General features: G+C 38.5%; 1 protein-coding gene across 1 annotated transcript; it reads left to right on the top strand.

Moving 5' to 3' along the window:
• Window position 1: 1 nt before the first annotated feature.
• Window positions 2-11,050, top strand: psap (prosaposin). The gene is made up of 14 exons (XM_079512657.1): window positions 2-161; window positions 3,813-3,946; window positions 4,097-4,171; window positions 5,575-5,700; window positions 6,432-6,641; window positions 7,141-7,284; window positions 7,415-7,471; window positions 8,627-8,794; window positions 8,910-9,002; window positions 9,139-9,322; window positions 9,413-9,576; window positions 9,697-9,777; window positions 9,921-10,028; window positions 10,169-11,050. The coding sequence occupies exons 1-14, from the start codon at window positions 128-130 to the stop codon at window positions 10,202-10,204; spliced, it is 1,614 nt and encodes a 537-aa protein (XP_079368783.1). The 5' UTR covers window positions 2-127; the 3' UTR covers window positions 10,205-11,050.
• Window positions 11,051-21,788: the final 10,738 nt, after the last annotated feature.

The following is a 21,788-nucleotide window of genomic DNA, read 5'->3' as shown; positions in this document are numbered from 1 at the left end:
TAAAAGCATCAACAAGGCCTTGCGCTGCGCATTCAGCATTGCAGACAGAAGAACACGACGTCCTCCTTCAGTCAACACAACAAACCGAACAACAGTGAATAAAGACGCCAACAAAACAGCAGAAGTCATGCTGCTTCTAGCTCTGCTTTTCGTCTCGTCAGGTAACGACGGCCAGAGAAGAAACGTAACGTTGTGGTGTTTATGACTTTGTCACTGGTGTTACTGTTTTGCTTTGTAATGGTGCTTTTCATTGAAGTGCGGAAGCGTTTGAAACCTTTTTTCGTACTGTGGTGCTGTGCAAGCAAAAACGGCAGATCTACAAGCTCACAACGGGTTCCACCGCGACGCGTTGGGAGCTTACAGATCTGCGGTTTTCGTAAACGTTTTGATAAACATCAACAATGAGGAGGCTAAATCATTGCTAACTTTGACTAGTAGTCGTAGATGACAACATGCCACTTGTTTCACGTTTGTTATTTGTACTGGCGACAGACCTGTTTGTGTTGGTCACTTTCCACTGATAACTATGTAGCCTACTAATGTTAGATTGCGTGTTATCGATAGCAACACGGCTAGGCTAATTAACTGGCTGTGCTAACGTACGTAACGCCCCAGGCCCCCAACACATAAAGAACGGAGATATGATGTCCTCGGCAATTAAGAGACTTATTTAAGTAACTATTAACTACCTAGGTGAGAGATTATACATTGGATTGATTGAAATGTTTATTAACAGTTTGCAGAATTACAGTACATTTCAAGCACAAACTCAATACAAAGACTGTTAACTGTGTGGACGACCCAGTTAAGCATTACACTTGTTTACAAGAGGGTCCACCTTGTTCATTTCATATACAAAAATAATAATCAAAACATCCCAATGCTTTGTCTCGTCTCTCGTACCTGGCTGTTTTGCCGAATCATTTCCTGGAACAACCGAATCATTTCCTGAAAAAAATTCAGATGTTTCTTCATTGGGGGTTAAATTAGCCCTGATACATGACTGCCATGATAATCATGGCAGTCATGTATCAGGGCTAGGGTTAAATTAGCCTTGGATCAAGACTATCATAGATTCTTCGATTTTGACATTACGAAAGTAAGGCAGACTATTAAATGCATCTATGATAATCTTGATCCATGGCTGAAAAAAAGTGATACTTTTTGGTTAAACCAAAAGTATTTTTTGTATTTACCCTGGATAAATGAGTAAATAAATGGTAATGGTAGTAATAATTATTATAATGATATTGGAAAAAAAGTAAAGCTCGCCATTGAGTGTAACAGTCTCCCTGTCTCAAGCTCAATTTCAGTGTTCCAAGTTGTGTCTGCTCATTTCTGTCATCACCCTACTGGGAGTAATAGTTGAACAATAACTAAGAAATGCAGAAGTGTAAAATGTGATCCACCGCAAGTTTCAATTCATCTTTTCATTGAAGGTCACAGCACAGGTGTCTTATCTTATAATCTTTGTCACATTCTTCTGTGGAATGGAGTTTTGCACGATGTTTATCTCCTAAAATTACCCAGCTAAAACATAACTTAGTACTGGTATGAAGATGTACGTGACTGGGAGCAACTATGCTGTTTATAAGTAACAATGTAACTGTGGGTTTGACTTGTTGACATGTTTGAACATGAAACTGCAATGCGTTTCATTCATTGTCAGCAAACAGTAGCAGTTTAATGCAGGGCATTAGCACTATCGGTTCCTGAAATTCATGGCATTTGCTCTTTGTGTGTCTGTATATAGCACTTATCTGACTGACCTGGCAAAATAATCTTTACACACAAGACAATTGTCCTGTCCTTTGCTCCCCAACTCAGCAGACCCAACCTATATTTACATGGCTGCAACATTGAATCTCAGAAAAAGTAGGCCAGATACTTTTGTTGAGCAATGTGTTTCCACAGTTATAATCTTTTGTGCTGCACAGTGGCATGTGATGAGTTGAGTTTCTCTTCCTCATAAAGTTTAGGCTCATGTTTGGCTTTGCATTAGTCTCATAAATAGATGTTTGTTTGCTGAGTTTCCTTTTGAGTAAGTTTGACCTGCTTTGTGTGAACTTTGTTGTCCTAGTTGCCAGGACAAGATGAATTCAACAGTCTTAATGGGGTTTCTTTCTAAATCACTTAGGAAAACAGCTTATGCAACTTTTGATGTGGTCATCTGTTTTGTCCCCATCTACACTAGGCTCTTAAAGCCGTCAACAACAAGCTTGATTTGGCCTTAATGTTCACCCCAGAATAGGGACACTAAGGTTCAAGTGGTTATTTAATGCTGTTAACTTTGGCAGGGGTTGACACTAAGGTCTCAGAGGCACTTGCCTGTCAGACAAGTACAGGTCATGTTCTACTTGCCCTAAGGTAATGCCCACTTGCCCGAAAAGTAAACGTCCATTATAAAATGATGGGTACAGTTTTAATTACTGAAATGTAACACTCATTTATTATTGGTTGGGTTGTGTGACACAAAATGTCATACCTCAATTTTATGCCAAATAATACCTACATAGTTATGAATATGACTATAGTATGGGTTCACACTTGTTATTTCATATTGTTAAGTGTAGCAATAGTGATTACAGCAGTGCACATTATATAGGTAAACTTATTTTACTTTCCACATACCAGCAGACAGAGTTCAGGTGTTTAGACAGCTATTTCGTGTTGTGTTTATAGACTGTTGTGTCCAGTCGCAAACGAGCACTTGCCCGGTTGGGCAACCTGATGGCAAACTCCACCTGCCTGGAAGTTTTTTTTTACCCGGCAGGGGCAGGTGGGCAAGTTGACCCTTAGTGTCAACGCCTGTTTGTCCTGGAAAGTGAACGAGCGGTAACCCCTTTGCTGTATCCCGTAAGTTGGTGGTTGTACGATTTATTTGTGAGAGGATTTAACTTGGCTTTGTCATGAGGACAAAAGGCCTGTTTAGAAATGGCTTGCTTGTCGGTTTGTCTGACTGTACAAAACATGTGACTCACAAGAAGAAAGCGAGTTGTGGGAGGGACCTGCACTGTATCTGTGTGGGAGTGAATATAATTACAGAACGGGAAGTAACTCCAGACTTTCAGTGAGTGAACCCTCCCCAGCATTTTGCTGGGAGGAGGGAGGACTTTGATGCCTGGAGTCTGATTGTTCCTTGTTACTTACACCTGTCAGTTGTAATGACAATTCTAGGAGTCTGAATAATGGGGTTTGTCCTTGCACAGTTATCAGTATCTTTTGACATTACATGATAGTATACATACGTTATACTGTCTTTCTCGATTTGAAGATTATTCCAGTTCCATTTGAATAACCCCCTTATATAACATTTTCCTCTAATTATGATGGCCTCATTCCTTAATGACCTGGATGTCTAGAGTAGCAGAGCAGACATAATACTATTATAGGTAGCTTTAGAATTAGAACAACTTGTTTGGAATCAATTTAACTCTTGGATATGTGAACTACCATGATTTTGTTCATTTTCCTTTTTGCAGTTATTTTTTGAAGTTGGATTATTTATTTCAAGACATCTTAATTTATAGAAGAGAAAACGAAAGCATATTCATGATGAGAATCTGATGTTTACTTTGTAGATTAGGCCTTTATCGGCTTTGGGGAAGTTGTGCAAGAGTGAAACCTGTTTTATAACCTAATTAGAGAAACTCAAACAAACTCACTACAGATTTAGCTGGAGAAAAGCCTTGTGTCCCATGTTTTGTAGTAAAAATTGTGATTGCACTCTAGTGTTGGTAATTTTTGTTCCATTTGAACTCATGAAAAGATTATTATATACAATACATGATTACTTTTATTTTAACTTTCAGCTGTAGCAACTCCCCTGCTCGGAACTGAGCAGTGTGCTCGTGGTCCCCCCTATTGGTGTCAGAATGTGAAGACTGCATCTATCTGTGGAGCCGTGGCCCACTGCACACAGAACGTATGGAACAAGCCCCAAATGGTGAGTTCCTGCTTGCATTGATGCATTTTGACACCGCACTCCTGGATCTTCTTGCCTGCCGTGTTTGTATTTTTTCATGGATCTGGCATAAGCTTGAATCGGCGATGCACAAGTGATTGGTTACATGCATACATGTTTTCCTCCTTACAGAAATCGGTGCCATGTGAACTTTGTAAGGAGGTTTTGACTGTGGTAGAACAGCTGTTGAAGGATAATGCCACTGAGGTGAGTGAGACCGGACGATCCTTCTCTCTGTACTGTTTGATACTGCCTTTGCCTATTCAACCGGTACCTTTAAACACTTCCTAGTGTCCATATTCTCCATAAGGAGAAAAAAATGTCTTATGTACTACCCGAAACCTGTATTTCTTTTTTGACCAGTCACACTTTTTAATGCTTGAGGAACGTAGCATGGATCTGCACAACATCAATGTCCTGTCCTTGGCTTGTACTTGTGTACTCGTGCTTAGGCACTTTCAGTAACCATCTTTCTATTGATGACTACATCTTAGTGTACAGGGGGGAGAAAAGTACATAGCTGACCCCGGTGGCCTGGTCACCCAAGACTTTGTTTACAAAGTACAGGTGGTTAAAGGTACCTATTCAGTATTTAAGTCCGACGTCATTTTGTAGTGCTACGTTACGTCCGGGTCCAAGTGGCACCAGCTCCCGTCCGCATCTCATTGTAAATGGAATATCTAAACGCGTGAATCTTTTTACAATGACGTTATTTTTCAGAAAGGAAGCCATTGAGGGTTAAAATGGGTCTTAATGCTTCCAACTCGAGTACAATTATTAATGTTTTGTACAAGTTTCCATGACAAAAAAAAATATGATGTGGAGACAATAAAGACTATTATTATCATTATTATTGAAGGTGGTAACAGTCCATTTGCTCAGTAAAATATTTCGGGGGCATATTTAGAATGTTTGCAGGCTTGAGTATGTTGAATCTAGTTTGCATTAATGAGGATTTAGTTGACACAATGAAATAAAATGGCGATATTATTCCGTGTGGGGCAGACGGCCTGTCACAGCCAGATTTGGGAGCGCAGCGCAGCTTTGTTGCGAGGAAAGCGGTAAAATGAGACTTTCGTGGTTTTCGTCTCAGATTTAGTCCGGAGCGTCACAGTATAACTCTATGGGGACACAAAAGCGTATATGGGGACACAAAAGTATGACCCGGAAGTATCTCACGTGCTCGCGCTCACGTCACAGCTAAAATACTGAATAGGTACCTAAGATGCACTGCTTTTAATAGCTCTTTTCTTTTTTTGAGGGGTGCTAGCTCCTCCTATGCCCAGCTTTGTGTGAATTTAACGATGATTTGATTGGCTCATCATGCCACAGCAATGATTTGATTGTCTTGAGCAAAGTACATATTGAGGATAAAATGTGAGGGCAGAAAATTGAAGACACAAATTGTAATTGGCTGGAATGAGAAGGTGTATGATCAAATCAACCTTATTTATATAGCACATTTTTTTATTTTTAAACAAATTACATGAGACATGGACAACCGGAATACGTAAACAATTTATATCGGTTAACACTGAGGCCGATTCTAAAAAATGCCTTCTAAATCCTGACCTAAGTTGTGTTCCTTTTCTCCAATGTATGTTTTGCAGTCTGAGCTCCTTGGATACCTGGAGAAGGCATGTCAGCTGATCCCGGATGAGGGCTTGACTGCAGAGTGCAAGGAGATGGTGGACAGCTACTACCCCATTCTCATTGGAATAATCACTGGAGAACTGGTGGGCACTAGCAACTTGGATTTGAACTCTTGTCTTGTATTCAGCTTCTTTAAATGGACTTAAATACCAGGGAAAGTGTTGACTAATGTCACTAATGAAAGTGCTTCAACGTGACAGAGGTGACATTTTTGGTCTTTAGTGCATGGCAGAAGTTTGATAGCTGCTAATGGGCAGAGGATTACATTTGTTAAACATAACCTTGACTGAGTCTTCCTGCAGTTTATTTGGTGAGTTAGGCAGTTTATCCTCCTGAATTGTGCCTCATCTCAGACTCTAAGAGGAGCTTTGTGCCCTTGTGAGTCAGCGGGAGGCTGAGGGGAAGTGTAGGCTGAATAAGGGCCATTGACGGGGAAGTGAGTCCAACACTAAAGGGGAACAGAGTAACCATTGTGTCATATATTAGGGACTCGTGACTGACTACATCTGTTATCTTATCTAGTAAGCTTTTTTTGTCTAACCTTTAACAATAATTCTGAAATCACAAGAGTTGAACACAAGCTATTGACCTATGTGCCCATAAAGTATTTTATACAAAGACATGCGATTGCGACATTCAGCAAAAACTGCTACATGTTGCCGTCATCTCGGCTATTTAAAGACAAGAATGACTCGTGTCAGAACTGCCAGGTGCAGCAAAGAGACTATGGGTTTTTATCTCACATTGGCTTTGAGGCGCTAGAAGCATCCAATCATGAAAAGTTATTGATATGACCAAATGGTTTGTATTTTAGGATGATCCTGCTGTGGTGTGTAGCGCCATGGGTCTGTGTCGCGCTCAGCAGGCAGCCCTTGCCCAGGAAAATGAGCAGCTTCAGTCCAATGACATTCCCCTGGTGGACCTGGCCCAGCGGGTGTCCCCCTACATCATCAACGTGCCCCAGCTCCTCTACCCCCAGGACAAACCCAAGCCAGAGACACCCAAACAAGAAGCTCCACAACATGTACTGTACACCACTATATTAAACCGCTCTTTAACTCTATTACCTTTAGACTATGCATGCCTGGAATTTAATAGTTGTTGGGACACGGCCACTTGTCCGGTGTTTGAAAGGTGCCAAATCAACGGCTTCAATTCTATGGAAATAAGTAATTGAACTTGTGGATTTTTAATACAGTATGAAATAATTACATTATAGACTAATCACACGTCCAAACAGTGGAGGCACAGTGGCCATGCAATTCCATGTCTACATACATGCTCTCTCCATTTTTCACACATTGTAACAATGCACAAAACTGTGCTCGGCTCAGCTCTGCATCAATACAAATACTTCAGTACCTTCACAATGTGACTGTTTGCTTTTAAGAAGTGCTGGATAGAACTGGTCGGTCTACTGGAGATTATTTTATTTTGTATTTATTTTGTAGTCTTTGGTGTGTATTGACTAGATGTGGTCCTAAATGGACATCTGGTTAATTTACTTCTCATGCTGTCTGTAGGAGAATGGTGACGTGTGCCTGGACTGTGTCAAGTTCTTGACTGATGCTCAGCAACAGGCGAAGGAAAACGAAACGTTTGTCACCACTCTCATTGAGAAACTTCAGAAGCAGTGTGATGTCCTGGGACCTGGCATGTCTGATCTGGTGAGTCCTGGCTCTCTGGGTTCTAGATGGAGTCAAAGATGCTTTCAATGTGATATTGCTGTTTTAAATTAAATGTATAATTGTGGTAGCTGCCTGCACTTTATGCTGACCGTCCCTTCCTCCTTTGCAGTGCAAGCAGTACATCAGCCAGTATGCTCCCCTTATTGTTCAGCAGCTCATGTCTATGGTGAGTTGTCTCCTCAAACTCTTGCAATGCATGTTTAATTGAGCCACATGAGTTAATCTTCAAGTCTAATGCCCAGTGGGTGAACATCATGCAGCAGTTAATGGAAGCGGATCTGCTGTAATGTGTGTGTGTGTGGTGACACGGTTAACCCATTCTGGGCGGGAACCCCTTTTGGTGTTTTAACTAAGCATTAGGTTATACTTTAGCTATTGAAAAATAGCAGATCTACAAGCTCATAGCGTGCCACACAGTGGCGCGCTACGAGATTGGTCTATTTTTGAAAAATCGTGAAAATGCGCCACAGATCTTTGAATATATATTCTTTCAGAAGACTTATTTTTTTTATGGCACCACCTTGTCTGCTGTTTTCAAATCATTCTCATCTTTAATAATTTAATTTTTCTTTCCCTTTGTTTTTTTTGCTTGTTCCCTATTTTTCTTCTACTTTTCTCCACACCATTCTTCCATCTGACTTTCTGCACTGTTTCTCCTCCCTCTGCTCTGGGTTTTGTGTGCTGATCCCCAGGAACAGGTAGGACTCTGTGTTCAGACGGTAGCCTCTCAACCCGTAGCTCTTGCTTCCTGTGCTGTCCACTATTAGTACTACTCACCCAACATTCTAGAACTGCATGGAACTTCTTATTTTTTTTATTTTTGACTTATCTGACCACTGTGGGAACTTGTTTCTGTTGAGCACCGGATCCAAAACTACTGAAAGGGACCACATTTCATGTTTGCTTTACTGTTTGTATTGTTTTGCATAACAAGAAGGTTTGCATAGCAGAGGGATGGATGCATGCGTTTTAAATTAGTCTTGACTCTTTCCGTCAAAGTATGTGTTAAATTCATACTTTGCATAATCGGATCTTAAGAGGCCAAACCCTGAAGAAGCTGAGCTGTTGTGGGTGCATGTTTAAATACTGCTGGCAAGGCACTAATTGCTGTGTTGGATATTTCTCATTAATAATAATGGTTGTTAACACTGCGTCTGCATGAATGCCTCGGTTAGTTTAACAATATTGTTAACTGTTCCTTAAGTTGCATACATATGGATCGTTTATTCTCACTTCATGTTGTGTGGCATGTCTAGTGGGCCCGGGGTTTAGGCAGCAATAACTTGTCTTGTGTCTAATATACTGTCTGTTGTTCCCTCAGCCACCTAAAGATCTATGTGTCCGTGCTGGTTTCTGTACTTCTGAGAAGAAGTCTGTTCCCATGTTGAAACTGCAGCCTGCTAAAACTGTACCTGCTAGCAAGACTTATCCAGCTCTCAAGATGACCCCTGCAATCAAAGTGGAGTCTGTTCCTTCCAAGCCTGCTACGGTAAGCCAGGGCTTTGAATAAACTGTTTTAATGCCTGTTGTTCATCCATACTGATGGAGAGATGAGGCTTGTGTTATTTCCCAGACTTGTGACGTTTCTTTGGTCTGTGTTGTAGCATATGGTTCGTGCCCGAGACTCCCCCCAGTGCGCCGTCTGTGAGTTTGTGATGAAGCAGCTGGAGGATACGCTGTCTGACCAGACAACAGAGGTGTGTTGTCTGCACCTCCATGCAATCTGGCATAGCCTGCAAGTGCCTTGCAAATGTTTACTGTTGAAATAGTTCTACAATGTTGTAGCAATTGCATGTTGCTTTCAAACTGAATCCCTCTTGTCTGTCTTCACAGGAGGAGGTGATCCATGCTGTGGAGAAGGTGTGCAAGCTGTTGCCTAAATCTCTGACTGCACAGTGTCAAGATATGATTGAGGCCTACGGCCAAGCCATCATTGAGCTGCTGGTACAGCAGGCTGATCCTAAGACTGTCTGCACCGTGTTGGGGCTGTGCAAGGAGGCCAGCCGCGCCTACATCCGTAAGGACTCCACCTGATTTTCATGACACCTAATTAATGGATGGAAGTGTTACAATTAGAGTAATTTGACTATTTGCTTTGCTCCTCTAGCTGTAATGGACCATGCTCGCTTCAAGGTTGGTGGCTTCTGTGATGTGTGCAAGATGGCCGTCCGCTACATTGATGGCATCCTGGAGCAGAATGCTACCGAGGCACAGATTGAGGATGCTGTGAGAAAAGTATGCAACTTCATGCCCGAATCTGTCCGGACTGAGGTAATGATTGAGCGATGTGCTTGTATTGTACTTGTGATTATATATATATATATATATATATATATATATATATTATAAAATGCATATTATCTCCAGTATAATCTTATCCTGTGTCCACAGTGTGACCAGCTGGTTCAGCAGTATGAGCCAGTCCTTGTGCAGCTGCTGCTCCAGATGCTGGACCCTGACTTTGTGTGCATGGTGAGGGCTGCATTCTGAAGAAATACTGAATTATATGCAATTCCCAAGTTATGTTTTAACTAATATTGCAATCCTGCTTCTTGAAATGCATTTCTGGTCTAGAAATTGACCCTGTGTTGTGTGTTGATTCTGGTATCCAACAGAAAGTAGGAGCATGCCCTGAAGCTGTGCAAAGGCTTCTGGGAACAGAGCAGTGCAGCTGGGGTCCTGCGTTTTGGTGCAAGAACATGGTGACGGCATCACGATGCAATGTGAGAACTAAAAACACACCAGACGGTTAATTTTATGCAGTGTATATTATATGTATATGTATTTGTATTCCTGGATTGAATAATAAAATCTGAGAAGAAACGTTTGCATCCAGTCTAACCAGTTTGGTTTTGCATTGCAGGCGGTGGCTCACTGCAAACGTCACGTGTGGGTATAGAAGAAGACGAGCTCCAGCACAAACTGACAACTTAGGGAATTAAAAGAGAAAATAAATAGCGCTGCTCTCCAGTTTTAATGCATTCGTCTTTCCTTTTTAAAATGAAATGGACTAACTGCAATTTGTTTGAATGGAGATATGGGGAAAGGAAGTGGATCTGGAGTTTTTTTTCCTGTTTTTCTCATGGTGGAAGGAGGGGGATATAAATGTTTAGAGGCCTAAAGGCTCAGTCTTTTACTTGCTGCTTCACTCCTTGCAAGTGAGACAAGCCTTCCCATTAGGTTGAGTTGCATCAGTTTGGCTGGAATGATTTATATTGTTTCTTGGTTGTGTGTGAGTGTGACACTGTGTGAGAGTGTGTGTGTGTGTGTGTGTGTGTGTGTGTGTGTGTGTGTGTGTGTGTGTGTGTGTGTGTGTGTGTGTGTGTGTGTGTGTGACTTAACACATTGCACGAAACGGATGAGATAATTGCCTACTCTACGTCTTTTAGACTCTCCTTCTTCCTGACTTAACTGATTGCCAACGGACCTAAACTTCTCAGATTGTTTATTAACAATGCCTGGTATTGGTTTTAGCCGCGCGTTTGATTCTAGAACAAGTTCAATTTATGTTTTGTGTGAGATCTGAAATCTTGTATGCGTGTGTAAGGAGCTAGTTTAGTGGGGTGAAGATGAAACCATGTACCCTCTAGCTCGCCTCTCCTTGTTTGCACTCTTCCACTCATTTTGTAAATCAAATGTATTTCTAATGTACTGAAAGCATATTGTTCAATCATTGCTTCACGTCCCAAGCCTGCTGTCTGATCTGTACGATTTTTAACAATTGAATTAAAGTGATCGAAATCCACTCTGGCTTCATTTATTTGTACTTGGTGAATGGATAAAGTGTTAAGTTAAATGTAAAGACTGTACAAATATCCATTTGGATTTTTTTTTCTTCAATATTATTGTTGTGCAGTTAATATCCTGACCAGGTCAGCCAATGAGCTGCTTACTGCTTTTCAAAACTAATGCTTGGAATGGATTCAGCATCATGAAAACCCCCTAGTTTGACAAGGCAGATGCTACATATAAAGCATGATGACATTTTGAATATTTTTCCTTGTATAGGTTATGAAAATTGCTGGGGACCCATACTTAACATTTCTAGTACAAAACGTTGGTGTAGTCAACATGCCTGGGTTCACATCATGGGGTTCACATTCTGGCAAGTGGACTATAAGGAGTTGTAGGAAACTAGAAATCTAGAAACCATTACATCAATCTGACGCTAGATGGCAGACTAAACACAGACACCAGACAGAAAAACACTTGTGGCACCTTTCACTGGCTGGGACGGGACCGAGCCAGGATCCTTTATCCTGTTAGGCTGTTTGGGTTCTCTCGTATCCCAACCTGAAAATGCATTTTCTGTTATCTTAAGTACCAAGTAACGTCTTAAGGATGCTATTATACAGCTTGGCTACAAATGTAAACTACTTGTTCATATTTTGAACATCCATGATAACAGCACTAAAGACACGTGATGGAACTGCAAACACTGTTAAGATGCTCTGTAGATGATTCCAAGGCCCCATTTGAAGTGACGACCAGAAGAACAACCTAAAACGGAAGCCAAACTATGAGGAATCTTACTCCCACAGTGTTAAGGTAATGTCTATGTATGTGAGCCAGAGGTCGAGAGTTCAAACCCAGCTGAGCTTCGTGGACTTTCACTCTGGCGCATGTTTTGGAGAACAACACTGGAGAGATGGAAAGCTGAGGAGGTTCTCAAAGAGCATAGTATGTCGTTTTTTGATGATTTTCATAATTTTTAAAAATCCTCCAAAATCATGAAAAACGACATAGCCTACTATAGCATGTCTTCCGAAACCATGAACTATAGTATTGCGTTTTTTCATGATTTTCATCATTTTTTAAAAATCCTCCAAAATGATGAAAAACGACATACTATAGGCCTAGTATGTCTTCCGAAACCATGAACTATAGTATGTCAGGTTTTTTTTCATGAAAAAAAGTCACTTTCACCTAGAAACTCCATTCACACTTTTTATAATTCAGCTTACTGTGGGCACACATGCTGGAACTTTTTACTTTGAAATGTTTTGTAGTTTCTGAGTTATTTAATTTAAACGCCCAATGCATTCTCAATGGCAATAGCACAAAATATGGCATGCTATTAGTCCTACATACTTACACCTAGAAACCCCATTCCAACCTATTTAGGTTCATCTTACGGTGGACATGTTTGCCTGAAAAGGAATCTTTGAAATGTTTCATAGTTTTAGAAATATAGTGCTTTCAAATTTGAGACTTTTATAATGGGGCTCAATGGCAGATTTTGGCACGTCAAAAAGTCACTTTCACCTAGAAACTCCATTCACACTTTTTATAATTCAGCTTACTGTTGGCACACATGCTGGAACTTTTTTCTTTGAAATGTTTTGTAGTTTCTGAGTTATTTAATTTAAACGCCAAATGCATTCTCAATGGCAATAGCACAAAATATGGCATGCTATTAGTCCTACATACTTACACCTAGAAACCCCATTCCAACCTATTTAGGTTCATCTTACGGTGGACATGTTTGCCTGAAAAGGAATCTTTGAAATGTTTCATAGTTTTAGAAATATAGTGTTTTCAAATTTGAGAATTTTATAATGGGGCTCAATGGCAGATTTTGGCACGTCAAAAAGTCACTTTCACCTAGAAACTCCATTCACACTTTTTATAATTCAGCTTACTGTGGGCACACATGCTGGAACTTTTTACTTTGAAATGTTTTGTAGTTTCTGAGTTATTTAATTTAAACGCCCAATGCATTCTCAATGGCAATAGCACAAATTATGGCATGCTATTAGTCCTACATACTTACACCTAGAAACCCCATTCCAACCTATTTAGGTTCATCTTACGGTGGACATGTTTGCCTGAAAAGGAATCTTTGAAATGTTTCATAGTTTTAGAAATATAGTGCTTTCAAATTTTAGACTTTTATAATGGGGCTCAATGGCAGATTTTGGCACGTCAAAAAGTCACTTTCACCTAGAAATTCCATTCACACTTTTTATAATTCAGCTTACTGTGGAGACAATATGCTGGAACTTTTTTTCTTTGAAATGTTTTGTAGTTTCTGAGTTATTTAATTTAAACGCCCAATGCATTCTCAATGGCAATAGCACAAAATATGTCATGCTATTAATCCTACATACTTACACCTAGAAACCTCATTCCAACCTATTTAGGTTCATCTTACGGTGGACATGTTTGCCTGAAAAGGAATCTTTGAAATGTTTCATAGTTTTAGAAATATAGTGCTTTCAAATTTGAGAATTTTATAATGGGGCTCAATGGCAGATTTTGGCACGTCAAAAAGTCACTTTCACCTAGAAACTCCATTCACACTTTTTATAATTCAGCTTACTGTGGGCACACATGCTGGAACTTTTTACTTTGAAATGTTTTGTAGTTTCTGAGTTATTTAATTTAAACGCCCAATGCATTCTCAATGGCAATAGCACAAAATATGTCATGCTATTAGTCCTACATACTTACACCTAGAAACCCCATTCCAACCTATTTAGGTTCATCTTACGGTGGACATGTTTGCCTGAAAAGGAATCTTTGAAATGTTTCATAGTTTTAGAAATATAGTGCTTTCAAATTTGAGACTTTTATAATGGGGCTCAATGGCAGATTTTGGCACGTCAAAAAGTCACTTTCACCTAGAAACTCCATTCACACTTTTTAAAATTCAGCTTACTGTTGGCACACATGCTGGAACTTTTTTCTTTGAAATGTTTTGTAGTTTCTGAGTTATTTAATTTAAACGCCAAATGCATTCTCAATGGCAATAGCACAAATTATGGCATGCTATTAGTCCTACATACTTACACCTAGAAACCCCATTCCAACCTATTTAGGTTCATCTTACGGTGGACATGTTTGCCTGAAAAGGAATCTTTGAAATGTTTCATAGTTTTAGAAATATAGTGCTTTCAAATTTTAGACTTTTATAATGGGGCTCAATGGCAGATTTTGGCACGTCAAAAAGTCACTTTCACCTAGAAATTCCATTCACACTTTTTATAATTCAGCTTACTGTGGAGACACATGCTGGAACTTTTTTTCTTTGAAATGTTTTGTAGTTTCTGAGTTATTTAATTTAAACGCCCAATGCATTCTCAATGGCAATAGCACAAAATATGTCATGCTATTAATCCTACATACTTACACCTAGAAACCTCATTCCAACCTATTTAGGTTCATCTTACGGTGGACATGTTTGCCTGAAAAGGAATCTTTGAAATGTTTCATAGTTTTAGAAATATAGTGCTTTCAAATTTGAGACTTTTATAATGGGGCTCAATGGCAGATTTTGGCACGTCAAAAAGTCACTTTCACCTAGAAACTCCATTCACACTTTTTATAATTCAGCTTACTGTGGGCACACATGCTGGAACTTTTTACTTTGAAATGTTTTGTAGTTTCTGAGTTATTTAATTTAAACGCCCAATGCATTCTCAATGGCAATAGCACAAAATATGTCATGCTATTAGTCCTACATACTTACACCTAGAAACCCCATTCCAACCTATTTAGGTTCATCTTACGGTGGACATGTTTGCCTGAAAAGGAATCTTTGAAATGTTTCATAGTTTTAGAAATATAGTGCTTTCAAATTTGAGAATTTTATAATGGGGCTCAATGGCAGATTTTGGCACGTCAAAAAGTCACTTTCACCTAGAAACTCCATTCACACTTTTTATAATTCAGCTTACTGTGGGCACACATGCTGGAACTTTTTACTTTGAAATGTTTTGTAGTTTCTGAGTTATTTAATTTAAATGCCCAATGCATTCTCAATGGCAATAGCACAAAATATGGCATGCTATTAGTCCTACATACTTACACCTAGAAACCCCATTCCAACCTATTTAGGTTCATCTTACGGTGGACATGTTTGCCTGAAAAGGAATCTTTGAAAAGTTTCATAGTTTTAGAAATATAGTGCTTTCAAATTTGAGAATTTTATAATGGGGCTCAATGGCAGATTTTGGCACGTCAAAAAGTCACTTTCACCTAGAAACTCCATTCACACTTTTTATAATTCAGCTTACTGTGGGCACACATGCTGGAACTTTTTACTTTGAAATGTTTTGTAGTTTCTGAGTTATTTAATTTAAACGCCCAATGCATTCTCAATGGCAATAGCACAAAATATGTCATGCTATTAGTCCTACATACTTACACCTAGAAACCCCATTCCAACCTATTTAGGTTCATCTTACGGTGGACATGTTTGCCTGAAAAGGAATCTTTGAAATGTTTCATAGTTTTAGAAATATAGTGCTTTCAAATTTGAGAATTTTATAATGGGGCTCAATGGCAGATTTTGGCACGTCAAAAAGTCACTTTCACCTAGAAACTCCATTCACACTTTTTATAATTCAGCTTACTGTGGGCACACATGCTGGAACTTTTTACTTTGAAATGTTTTGTAGTTTCTGAGTTATTTAATTTAAATGCCCAATGCATTCTCAATGGAAATAGCACAAAATATGGCATGCTATTAGTCCTACATACTTACACCTAGAAACCCCATTCCAACCTATTTAGGTTCATCTTACGGTGGACATGTTTGCCTGAAAAGGAATCTTTGAAAAGTTTCATAGTTTTAGAAATATAGTGCTTTCAAATTTGAGAATTTTATAATGGGGCTCAATGGCAGATTTTGGCACGTCAAAAAGTCACTTTCACCTAGAAACTCCATTCACACTTTTTATAATTCAGCTTACTGTGGGCACACATGCTGGAACTTTTTACTTTGAAATGTTTTGTAGTTTCTGAGTTATTTAATTTAAACGCCCAATGCATTCTCAATGGCAATAGCACAAAATATGTCATGCTATTAGTCCTACATACTTACACCTAGAAACCCCATTCCAACCTATTTAGGTTCATCTTACGGTGGACATGTTTGCCTGAAAAGGAATCTTTGAAATGTTTCATAGTTTTAGAAATATAGTGCTTTCAAATTTGAGAATTTTATAATGGGGCTCAATGGCAGATTTTGGCACGTCAAAAAGTCACTTTCACCTAGAAACTCCATTCACACTTTTTATAATTCAGCTTACTGTGGGCACACATGCTGGAACTTTTTACTTTGAAATGTTTTGTAGTTTCTGAGTTATTTAATTTAAATGCCCAATGCATTCTCAATGGAAATAGCACAAAATATGGCATGCTATTAGTCCTACATACTTACACCTAGAAACCCCATTCCAACCTATTTAGGTTCATCTTACGGTGGACATGTTTGCCTGAAAAGGAATCTTTGAAAAGTTTCATAGTTTTAGAAATATAGTGCTTTCAAATTTGAGAATTTTATAATGGGGCTCAATGGCAGATTTTGGCACGTCAAAAAGTCACTTTCACCTAGAAACTCCATTCACACTTTTTATAATTCAGCTTACTGTGGGCACACATGCTGGAACTTTTTACTTTGAAATGTTTTGTAGTTTCTGAGTTATTTAATTTAAACGCCCAATGCATTCTCAATGGCAATAGCACAAAATATGGCATGCTATTAGTCCTACATACTTACACCTAGAAACCCCATTCCAACCTATTTAGGTTCATCTTACGGTGGACATGTTTGCCTGAAAAGGAATCTTTGAAATGTTTCATAGTTTTAGAAATATAGTGCTTTCAAATTTGAGACTTTTATAATGGGGCTCAATGGCAGATTTTGGCACGTCAAAAAGTCACTTTCACCTAGAAACTCCATTCACACTTTTTATAATTCAGCTTACTGTTGGCACACATGCTGGAACTTTTTTCTTTGAAATGTTTTGTAGTTTCTGAGTTATTTAATTTAAACGCCAAATGCATTCTCAATGGCAATAGCAGAAAATATGGCATGCTATTAGTCCTACATACTTACACCTAGAAACCCCATTCCAACCTATTTAGGTTCATCTTACGGTGGACATGTTTGCCTGAAAAGGAATCTTTGAAATGTTTCATAGTTTTAGAAATATAGTGTTTTCAAATTTGAGAATTTTATAATGGGGCTCAATGGCAGATTTTGGCACGTCAAAAAGTCACTTTCACCTAGAAACTCCATTCACACTTTTTATAATTCAGCTTACTGTGGGCACACATGCTGGAACTTTTTACTTTGAAATGTTTTGTAGTTTCTGAGTTATTTAATTTAAACGCCCAATGCATTCTCAATGGCAATAGCACAAATTATGGCATGCTATTAGTCCTACATACTTACACCTAGAAACCCCATTCCAACCTATTTAGGTTCATCTTACGGTGGACATGTTTGCCTGAAAAGGAATCTTTGAAATGTTTCATAGTTTTAGAAATATAGTGCTTTCAAATTTTAGACTTTTATAATGGGGCTCAATGGCAGATTTTGGCACGTCAAAAAGTCACTTTCACCTAGAAATTCCATTCACACTTTTTATAATTCAGCTTACTGTGGAGACACATGCTGGAACTTTTTTTCTTTGAAATGTTTTGTAGTTTCTGAGTTATTTAATTTAAACGCCCAATGCATTCTCAATGGCAATAGCACAAAATATGTCATGCTATTAATCCTACATACTTACACCTAGAAACCTCATTCCAACCTATTTAGGTTCATCTTACGGTGGACATGTTTGCCTGAAAAGGAATCTTTGAAATGTTTCATAGTTTTAGAAATATAGTGCTTTCAAATTTGAGAATTTTATAATGGGGCTCAATGGCAGATTTTGGCACGTCAAAAAGTCACTTTCACCTAGAAATTCCATTCACACTTTTTATAATTCAGCTTACTGTGGAGACACATGCTGGAACTTTTTTTCTTTGAAATGTTTTGTAGTTTCTGAGTTATTTAATTTAAACGCCCAATGCATTCTCAATGGCAATAGCACAAAATATGGCATGCTATTAGTCCTACATACTTACACCTAGAAACCCCATTCCAACCTATTTAGGTTCATCTTACGGTGGACATGTTTGCCTGAAAAGGAATCTTTGAAAAGTTTCATAGTTTTAGAAATATAGTGCTTTCAAATTTGAGACTTTTATAATGGGGCTCAATGGCAGATTTTGGCACGTCAAAAAGTCACTTTCACCTAGAAATTCCATTCACACTTTTTATAATTCAGCTTACTGTGGAGACACATGCTGGAACTTTTTTTCTTTGAAATGTTTTGTAGTTTCTGAGTTATTTAATTTAAACGCCCAATGCATTCTCAATGGCAATAGCACAAAATATGGCATGCTATTAGTCCTACATACTTACACCTAGAAACCCCATTCCAACCTATTTAGGTTCATCTTACGGTGGACATGTTTACCTGAAAAGGAATCTTTGAAATGTTTCATAGTTTTAGAAATATAGGGCTTTCAAATTTGAGACTTTTATAATGGGGCTCAATGACAGATTTTGGCACGTCAAAAAGTCACTTTCACCTAGAAATTCCATTCACACTTTTTATAATTCAGCTTACTGTGGAGACACATGCTGGAACTTTTTTCTTTGAAATGTTTTGTAGTTTCTGAGTTATTTAATTTAAACGCCCAATGCATTCTCAATGGCAATAGCACAGAATATGGCATGCTATTAGTCCTACATACTTACACCTAGAAACCCCATTCCAACCTATTTAGGTTCATCTTACGGTGGACATGTTTGCCTGAAAAGGAATCTCTGAAATGTTTCATAGTTTTAGAAATATAGTGCTTTCAATTTTGAGAAATTTATAATGGGGGTCAATGGCAGACTTTGGCACGTCAAAGAAACACTTTCACCTAGAAACTCCAATCTACTTCTCTATCTTTCTCTTTAGTTGTTTTCCTTTTTAAGTCTCTCAGAGGATCCAGTAAGTGGTGGTGGCATGAGACTTGAACCTGCGAGTGCTGCAGTGCAAACATCCAGGTATCAGTGATCTATCCGCTCCACCATCACTACCTTTGCCAGACTGGGTGAGATTTCCGTGAGCTTTTATCTTCTTCTTTCTTCAAAGTAAAGTTTCAGAGTATAGAGCAGGATTTGAACCCACTATGTCTGTGAACAGACACTTAACACTGGGAGCTATCACACTCTCTGTGTTCTTTCATGGTTTCTCCTCTCTTTTATCTGACTAACATCCATGATAACAGCACTAAAGACACGTGATGGAACTGCAAACACTGTTAAGATGCTCTGTAGATGATTCCAAGGCCCCATTTGAAGTGACAACCAGAAGAACAACCTAAAACAGAAGCCAAACTATGAGGAATCTTAGAGAGCTCAGTGGCTCCCATGCAGTATTAAGGTAATGTCTATGTACGTGAGCCAGAGGTCGAGAGTTCAAACCCAGCTGAGCTCTGTCGACTTTCCCTCTGGATCATGTTTTGGAGAAGAACACTGCAGAGATGGAAAGCTGAGGAGGTTCTCAAAGAGCATAGTATGTCGTTTTTTGATGATTTTCATCATTTTGAAAAATCCTCCAAAATCATGAAAAACAACATAGCCTACTATAGCATGTCTTCCAAAACCATGAATCTTTCATGATTTTCATAATTTTTTTTTAAAATCCTACAAAATCATGAAAAACGACATAGGCTACTATAGTATGTCTTCCGAAACCATGAACTATAGTAGCCTATGTAGTTTTTTCATGATTTTTATCATTTTTTAAAAATCCTTCAAAATCATGAAAAACGACATAGGCTACTATAGTATGTCTTCCGAAACCATGAACTATAGTAGCCTATGTAGTTTTTTCATGATTTTTATCATTTTTTTTAAAAATCCTTCAAAATCATGAAAAACGACATAGGCTACTATAGTATGTCTTCCGAAACCATGAACTATATAGTATTTCGTTTTTTCATGATTATCATTTTTTTAAATCCTCCAAAATCATGAAAAACAACATACTAGAGTTCATGGTTTCGGAAAACATACTATAGTATGTCGTTTTTCATGATTGTGAAGGATTTTTAAAAAATGATGAAAATCATCAAAAAACGACATACTATAGTTCATGCTTTCAGAAGAGATGCTATAGTATGTCATTTTTATCAGTGAATTCCTCGATTTCTTTCCACTTGCAGCTGCGTACATCCCTGGATAAGATCGAGGAGATGGAGATGACCAACAACCACCTAGTAAAACGCCTTGAGAAGATGAAGGCCAACCGAAATGCCCTTCTGTCCCAGTAGAGGCCAGACTCACATATGTCTGGAGCACATTTCCATTTTCAGCTGTAACACTTTAAGTTGTGTAGCAAACCAAAAACACTTTACAAACTAAACCTAATGTAGCACAGGCAAAAAACTGATCTGTTTTTAAGCCAGCATCTTTTGGAGAAATAGCTCGACTTACTCAAAGTACAGAGTTACTGGGAGATTTGTTATCACTACTTAATTTTTTCAAAGCTTTGTACTATGTTATTCACAAAATTCTATTCTTTTGTTTTGTTTTTTGATAAGTTGCATGAATGAATAATGATGCTTCCAAACCGTTCATGGCTGAGACTGAGGGTTTTCACCATTCTGCAAATCTACGTTTTTAACTGGTACAGAATATTGTATTTAAAAAGGTGCAGCCATTATTTGGGAATATATAATACCAATTGTGTCTGCTATGGTTTCATTGAAATACTTTCATTGAAAGTTTTTTGTAAATAATATTTAAAATACATACAATGTGAATTGTTGCCTTGTCATTTCATGAAATAAGGTAGGTTTAGATTACACTGGTGCTCATGAGGATTAAATATTATATACCAATTTATAGATCTGTGCTCAATGAAAGTAGTAAGATGTTTTGACCAAATGCATGACAAGCCGTCAAAGACTAATCACTTATTTTATTGTGGACTATTGTGGACAAGCTCAAAGCATCGCAGTGTGAGCTTGTAGATGTTATTTTAGTTTTTTGGGTACAGGGTTTAGTTTATACATACTATTGGTCAGACTGTCATTAGACCGACAACCTACCTCAAACCATAACCGTAAGCACGGGAGCAGCAGTTGACCGCATGTTGGTCCGTTTCCGCATGTTGGTGTCTAATCTGCTTGTGCATCCCGTTTTTTTTGAATGAGGATTCCATGGTTGTTAGATTTTTAAGGATTAATCAGAGGGCCCACAGAATTGAATTTGCACATTTTTTGAGAAACTTCAGTTTAGTTGTCAAATCTAAAGGTTAAGTCTTATCTATCCAAATACATTCATGTCCGCAGTTACAATTTATTCGTCTGTTGTTCAAACTGTGATGTTGTACTGTAGCACAGCCTGGTTCAACAGCCTATCAATGGTATATAAGAACAAACTGTATAGCCAAATTAAGATCTGCGCTAAAATTGTTGGTAGGCCAGTCGAGGTTGTGTTACATTCCTTTAAAGAAGCCCAGATCAATAACATGCTTAGACTGGCGAAGAGCATCTCCTCTGACCCCTTACATGTTTTAAATGATGAATATCAAATGTTGCCCTCCATGAGGCGGTTTAGAGTCCCAAAATATAAGAACAGGCTAAAGAACTCTTTTGTACATCAGTCTGTTCTGCTTTTAAACCAAAATCGGTAAACCAAG

The sequence above is a fragment of the Electrona antarctica genome (genome assembly GCF_951216825.1).
Source record: "Electrona antarctica genome assembly, chromosome: 10".
Lineage (NCBI taxonomy): Eukaryota > Metazoa > Chordata > Actinopteri > Myctophiformes > Myctophidae > Electrona > Electrona antarctica.
The sequence above is the reverse complement of the archived record's forward strand: the minus strand, read 5'-3'. Positions and strand labels throughout refer to the sequence as shown.